Source organism: Varroa jacobsoni, unplaced genomic scaffold (genome assembly GCF_002532875.2).
Source record: "Varroa jacobsoni isolate VJ856 unplaced genomic scaffold, vjacob_1.0 scaffold_411, whole genome shotgun sequence".
NCBI lineage: Eukaryota > Metazoa > Arthropoda > Arachnida > Mesostigmata > Varroidae > Varroa > Varroa jacobsoni.
The window spans coordinates 205,624-212,672 of record NW_019213313.1 but is presented as its reverse complement, the minus strand read 5'-3'; the positions used below and the strand labels follow the sequence as shown (position 1 = coordinate 212,672).

General features: G+C 38.4%; 1 protein-coding gene and 1 long non-coding RNA gene across 6 annotated transcripts in view; one reads left to right on the top strand and one right to left on the bottom strand.

Annotated features, from left to right (window-relative positions):
* Window positions 1-5,315, top strand: part of LOC111260215 (trafficking kinesin-binding protein 1) — an 8,210-nt gene extending 2,895 nt beyond the window's left edge. For 3 of the 5 annotated variants that reach the window (XM_022832800.2, XM_022832799.2, XM_022832798.2), the window contains 4 exons: window positions 15-146; window positions 375-598; window positions 954-1,199; window positions 1,449-2,800. In XM_022832800.2, coding sequence (XP_022688535.1) covers window positions 15-146; window positions 375-598; window positions 954-1,199; window positions 1,449-1,530 — 684 coding nt within the window. In that variant the 3' untranslated portion in view covers window positions 1,531-2,800. Of the gene's footprint in view, window positions 1-14; window positions 147-374; window positions 599-953; window positions 1,200-1,448; window positions 2,801-4,421 lie in introns of those variants that run through there. The other 2 variants (XR_002680186.2, XM_022832801.2) reach the window with 2 other exon arrangements.
* Window positions 5,316-6,046: 731 nt separating this feature from the next.
* Window positions 6,047-7,049, bottom strand: part of LOC147753530 (uncharacterized) — a gene marked incomplete in the record, with an annotated part of 19,357 nt that continues 18,354 nt past the window's right edge. The window contains 1 exon segment of the long non-coding RNA XR_015310943.1: window positions 6,047-6,511. This is a non-coding gene — a long non-coding RNA (uncharacterized LOC147753530).

The window sequence follows — 7,049 nt, the reverse complement described above, 5'->3', positions numbered from 1 at the left end:
ACATTTACATTCAGATCTGCGCGCAGTCTGTCGAAAATAAGACGCTTCAAATCAGCGTGGATGAAATTAATGAAGCTCGACAGGCGCTCACCTCCGAGCTGGCGAATAGTGAGCGCAAATATAGCGAACTTCTACATGCCTTTCGGGTACGTAAATGATATACTCTGTCAGGACTCCTTTCGACTCTTTTTAACATATCTACCCCATCTCAAAGTTCCAGACCATCCAACGCTGTTTTACTATTGAAGCAGCGCAATGTTATGTTACGATAAATCTTCGTTAACAACACCTTTTTAGCTATTTATTAATAATTCGTTGACGCAATTGAGTCATTTAACCCAGCCTATTATGTGAATTGTTATCTTCTATCGAAGGCACTCCAGGAGGACTTACGTCAAAAACATCATTATTCGGATATCGAAAGTGACTGTGACATCGTTGAAAGGCACGATACTGAGTACGAACTCGACAAGAACGATGCGTTCGAAGTTAATTATAGGGTCGTCGAAAGCCCTGGTCAAATCGGGCACAACTCATTGGCTGCTGAACTGTCGACTTTAACAATGGATAACTCAACGGAACCTGATTCTTCCTTTGGGTATGAAGATATTACGAGCGAAAGAGGATCTGATCCTATCTACTCTATTGAACACAGCTTCCTCTACGGCTAATTCTCTGACTCCATGACCGAAGTGGCTCTTGGTGCTAGCTTTCTGTATTTTTCATATCATGCATAGACAAGGAGTTGTTGGGATGATGGCTGGCACTAGGTCTTTTTTTCTGCCAAAACTATCCCGTTCCTATTTTGTTGTCATGTTTTTTCTTTATTTGGCCCCACTGGTATCCTTGTATCCCGATATATCGACTGCATCCTTTGCTCATGTGTTTTGGCCAGGAAAAGAACGTTTTTCACCGTGGGCTAATTATTCATTCCTTCCTTCTCGCCAACTTAGTCAACAGAGAATTTCCGGAGCCGACAGCTTACCACATCTGTTCTGTAACGGTGATGATATCAGTAAATGGCCGGTCGATTCAGACGAACCGGAAGTAATGTCTGACGTGAGCAGCGCTGGAGCATCAACAGATCGAAAGAAACACAAATCAAAAAGGATAGAAACTCAGATAGTCCTTCAAAGTCGTGGAAAAAAGGGTAACGCTCTTTGTGAGGGCTGCCTTGTAAGAAAGAACGCACAGCAGATGTAAGTTATTGAGGATCTGATTTGTAATGTATTTGATACTGAGATTATTGATATGAGTATAGTTTCTATATGGCTTGACCGATATCGAAGTGTGTCCGATAAATAGCTCTCGTATGCAAATATTTCTATGGCTGCATCTGCGTATGAGCTGGCTAGTTAGTATGCGCCAATATAAGCCAGCATCGCCATATCGATATTTCATATTATTGCTATTTTCTTAATTCTATTTATTTGTTATTGTACTATCAGTTCCAGATTGTTATGCCTTGTCTTCGCGTGTCTATTTATTGCCCAAACGTTTCGACGGCTCATCATGGATTTGCTCAACTGATTTTCAAAATTTCCCGCCAAAGTGATATCTTGCATTGGGCTAGGGAGCTTTTAATACGGTAGTACAAACGAAGGTTGACGCTTTCGAATATCTCTGCTGAGCATTAATTCGGTGTCAGAGATTCTCTCTAGAACATGTCAAATTTTTGCCTGAGCTATATTTTATATGTATCGTCTCATCATTATCTATTTAAACCTTCAGCAAAAAGTTCAGATTAGTATGAAGTCAATCAGAAAGAAGATTAGCGTAGATAGATGACAATTATTATATTAAATATATATAATATAGTCAAATATAGAAGCAAAAGGCGAAGAAAGCCAGGCGCAAACCTAGCCTAAGTTTTTACGTGCTTGATAATTCTCATTTTCTAAACGATTAAAATTTTACAGGTTATTTCACTTTTACTAGACATTCGTTATAAGTGGTTAAAAAGACCGTGACAAAATATTATTTTTTTTTAAAGCCTAAATCAATACGGTTGTCAAACTAAATAATAATTACGGTGGATACCTTATATAACGTATGCCAACGTGCGTCTACATAATTTTAGTAGTTCTAGTCGCTGCTGACGGCCAACGTTGTGTTGGATAATTCGACCCTCTGGTAGGAAAAGACGACTGTGGCATAATAGCGACCAAGGGTCCATTACATTAGCCACGCAATATCTCTAATAGCTCACCACCGATGTTTTGAACAGGTTGATACGGGCTTTATTGTATTGAGGTTAGCCTTAATACTATAGAGCCTTGTTATGATCAAATACTGCAAATATCTCTCCCTACGTGCGTGTTTAAAGAGCGTAACGTCGAGTGATCAGGGCAACTTCTTATGTATACCTTTTTACTTGGGGCATGCTAGATGTTGGGCCTAACTGAATAGGCGATTAAACGTACACGCAGTCTACGTGAATGTATTCTCTAATGTGTGCTGTTTAATGCGTTGTAGTGTGAATGAGAAACAATGCTGTCTGTAATATTTATTTAGATTCTTTTGTGTCTGGTATCATAGGTATGAACAAGCGAAATGAAAGCTCGTTATCATCTTGAGAAACGTCAAGAAATGTATCCATTAATTCAATCAAAGGTTATCTAAGCATACCTATTTTATATACAACAATAAGGTTCTGGCAGTACGAACTTACATGCATCAATATGTCATATGGTCCCCATTGCCGGATGCGGAATCGCTCCGGCGCTAAAAGCTTTCATAATATATTACTATATATGCAATGACATATGAACAATAATAAAATTACGTACTTTATAAATTACGTAAATTTTTGCCATTTATACGTATACGTAAGTGGCCTTTTCCTTTTGGAAATGTAGGCGATTTATAAACTTGTATATTTTCATTATGGTGTTTTTTACGAATAGTCGTATTCAGACGTGTATGTTCTGCTTGTTGTACTGCGAACTGTAAGCTGTTAATAATACATCGTTACCCTTTAGGCGCTTATAGAATAATTCGGTTTCTGGCCGAAGCTGCTCGAGATAAACTGCACTGGTGTGTGACCCTTGCCCGCCGATTACCAATGGAATGATCCAGGATGAAATATATTAGTTACCAGCCAAATGTTTTCATCAAAGAGTGCCAGTTTTTTTAAGATCAAAATAAGAATCGTAGAATTAAGTTATCTCATATGTTTTAGTAATTAATATAGGATCCCTTCCTCTTTGCGAATGGTACAGGAAGTACCGACGCGGAAACCAAATCGTTTTCCTAAAAGTTATCAAAATCAAAACGATCTTTCTAATACAGTACTGATTATTTCCATCTCTGGCTGTTTTTTTTCTAGTGTCATTTGTTTGAGTAACCACATATTTTAACCTTCTGTTAGCAGCGAGGCATATACTCATCGATTCGATATCGATATGTGGTTGGGTTTATCATTGAGTCTATTTTTTTTTTCACTATCATCAAAAAGTTTTCGAAAAAACCGGCATGGAAAATATGCACTGTGTGCGAAGAAAATCTTACAACTGGGAACATTTGCTAAAATCGGTTTCCAATATCTGATTTTCCACTTGAAGAACGTGGTCGTTCTCGACTTCTTGAGGCGGTAACGAAGTTGGCAGTGGATGCCAGTTTTGGCTGATGACGTTCGGCTCTTCCAAGGCTACCTAAGAACATCTCGTGTACACGCTCTAAAGTGTGCTCTTGGACGAATGATAAACTGAGTATCATTTGCGTCTGTAGATATAAACGATGTGAGGCTTAAGTTGAGGCATTAAGTTGTTGGAGGCCTCGCGAAGAAGGGCGGGATATGTGTCTCATGAGAGAAGTAAAAATACGTCCAAGAAAACCAATTGTTCCACTCGAGTACATTTTTGAACGTTGTGTAACTATGAAGCCGAGCGCGCGCATCCCACGGTTTTCTCCAAATGGCCCCAAAACCAGATCAAGCCAGTGATCAGTTTCCGACTGGATGTAGCTCGTTTAGAGTGTCCTTATATCTTGAGGTAACGTCTACAACTTCATACTGACTGCGACCGTCGTACAGCCTTCATTGACTGTGAGCGCCCTTGCCTCTCTGTTCTCTACAAGGACTACCGCTAAAATGAACTTGAACACGATTGACTTGCTCAGGCTTTCTTTCACCTACAGGACAATTCATGACGGTCAAGAGTATAGATCTCTTTATCGCTGTAGAAGAATATTTTATCACAACACAGGCGCACCCCCTACGAAGTTTTTACTAATCCCTCTAATCAGCACATTCGAACAAAGGTGATAAATATAAATAGCGTTAATTTACAAAACGAGGAATATGACCATTTACCGTTAAACGTATAAGTTAAATTCGCCAAGTATGACTGGCATTGAAAAAATCGAAAATATCCAGTGTATCATTGATGTTATAATTTATTCCGGTCATAACGATCTTCTAGGTAACGTTAAGCGGCATCACACTTGATATCCACGCGCTAGCGGATTGTTCAACATCGTCGACGCTCCAATCTGCGATGTTACGCTGTACGTGGTGAAGAGAATGAGCCAAAGCATCAAGATCGCTTCTTCGATGAATCCAGAAAATCATCAATTTTTTTTAAGACTTTGCAGCGGCTTAGGCTTATAAAGCTTTCTTAGTGATTCATACGATAAAGTACATAACGAGGCCATATAATCTGTTGGTGCAATATGTCGATTTGCATACAGAAACTCAAATCATGTTTTTTTTTTAATTATTTTGGGCGGTGTCATGATGTTGACGCTAACTAGCATGGCATTATTTGATAGCACAAGTCTGATTATGGCTAAATGAATGTAGTGTACTTATTTTAGTTTGTCAACACTCCTGTTAGCAGTTTCGATATTATTATTGTTCGCGTATATTTATTTATTTATTTAGTGGATTATATAGACCTATACAATATACAGTAAGCACGATTAGACTGACAAAGCTAATTTATCTACGCGGTTTAGGTCAACTTTGCCTAAACGTCTCAGGTCAGGTATCTACATGAGATTCGATGCGAAATATAATAAGGACACATATTATTTCCTCAATATAACGGGTATATCAGGATAATATAGGTGGTGACCATACGTCCAGCTAACGATCAAGCATTTCCTTGCAACACCGATGGCGCCTGTTCAATTACTATGACAGTACTCTAAGTAAACACCAATATAAACTTGAAAGCCAATAATTAATTTAGTCCAATAATTTTAGCCAACATATAATTACTATCTAGTCTCATATATGATACATTAACCCCCAATAAAAACCCTAGATCTGGCCAGAGCAAAGCGACATAATAAAGTCACAATTAAATAGTCATCACACCGTTCGTCGCATGACCTTGGGGTATTTTGTGTAATTTTGGAATTCATCGTCAATTCTACATACTCTGATCCGTAAAATTGGTCAAGACGGTTTCTGGTAGCGGACGGACAACTAGAACGTCACAGGTGTGATTTATGCGCAGGCCTTCGAAGGCCGTCATAAAAGGCTCGCCTGTACCAACAGCTGCAATGTGATCAACGTCGGCTCTGGGTAATAGGTAAGGACAGCCCGGGCCAATAATCGTCCCTCCGACGAAATTTCGACATTTCGATCCAGTCCAGACTGAGTTTTTAATGGTCGTCTACGCATAATTTCTAAAAAATATGCGAGAATAAACCACGCTTATGAGGTAGGTATTTTACCCAAGTAGCGGCTCATAGTAGCTTGGTGAATCTGCCCATTGATTTCAATGGAGAGTAAATTTCTTGTTAAACTACTAGGCCGCAGTGTGGTACCTATATACAAGCGAAGCTTGGATAATGTTCGATGATTCGGTTGCTTGCACGAATCATGTTAATGCATATAGATGAAAAGTTTTTTTAGAGAGAAAATTTATTCCAGGATGGGATCTATTTAACCTCAAAATAAACACTCAGTGATTTTTTTTTATTTTTTTGACAATACCACTATAGAAGGTACCCGAAATATATAACCTTACTCGAACTGGCTTAGCTAATACACGTTTTCTATGTGAACACAAATATAAGGCATAGTTTCCATTGGAGATAATGCAGGTTATAATTTATTCAAACTGTCCTAAGGATACAATACAATCGCTGCTAAAGAGCAATAATATCGCAGGCAACATCTGCCCTTGCTAGACATACAGCCAGCATTCTCAGGCCAATCATACATACGCACCTCTCGAATATAGTGAAGATGGTCCGGGCAGTTAGAAAATTTTACAGTTTGAAAGATTCGGTGACTGGTTGTTGTTTGAAGGGCACAAAAAGTTTGCAAAATATACCGGATTTAGCACGACATAGTGCAGTGCATCGTAATAGAAAAAAATAACGTTTCAAAGCATCATACAAGAAAACCTTTTCTTATCCTAGTTTGGTTATAGCTCTTCATTACGTTAGAGGAGCCAATCTCTGCCTCGTGGTAATGTTACAAACTTAAAGCTGGTGTCAATGGGATTACTGCTGCGATTTCGGCATAGACGCTTTCTCGAGCCATGTCCTGTAAGAACTAGCAAACGTATTTAAGGAGTAAATTTTATTAATTCAGCATTAGTGCTAGAGATTATCTTACTGTTATAAATGCATCCAATGTGATCAACGATAATATAAAGAAAAAACACTTAACAGCCTCGTGTCGGAAAAGGCCCAACTCGGCCAACCCAGCCAGTACTAGTCTAGTTAAACTTTAGTGCATGTTTACCAAAATAACAAGTTATTACTAAGCGATACGTGAAATGTTTATCTATGTTTGCAAAAAAAACTGCATGACATTGCCATGCGAAGATACTTACAGAATCAAACAAATGTAGTCTAGAATACTTTTACCTAGATGGGAGTTCTATCAAGCTTTGAGCTTTGTTTGAAGTGAACGCTTAGGCAATAGTTTCAGATAGGCACGGAAAAAACAGCCAAGACGAAACAATAGCCAATAAATTAATTATCTTAAATTAAATTAATAAAATTATCAAGAATACTTTCACCAAGCGTGTCAACTAAAAATGCTTCGTGGACATAGCTATATGCAATAATTTCGTTGTTAATAAATA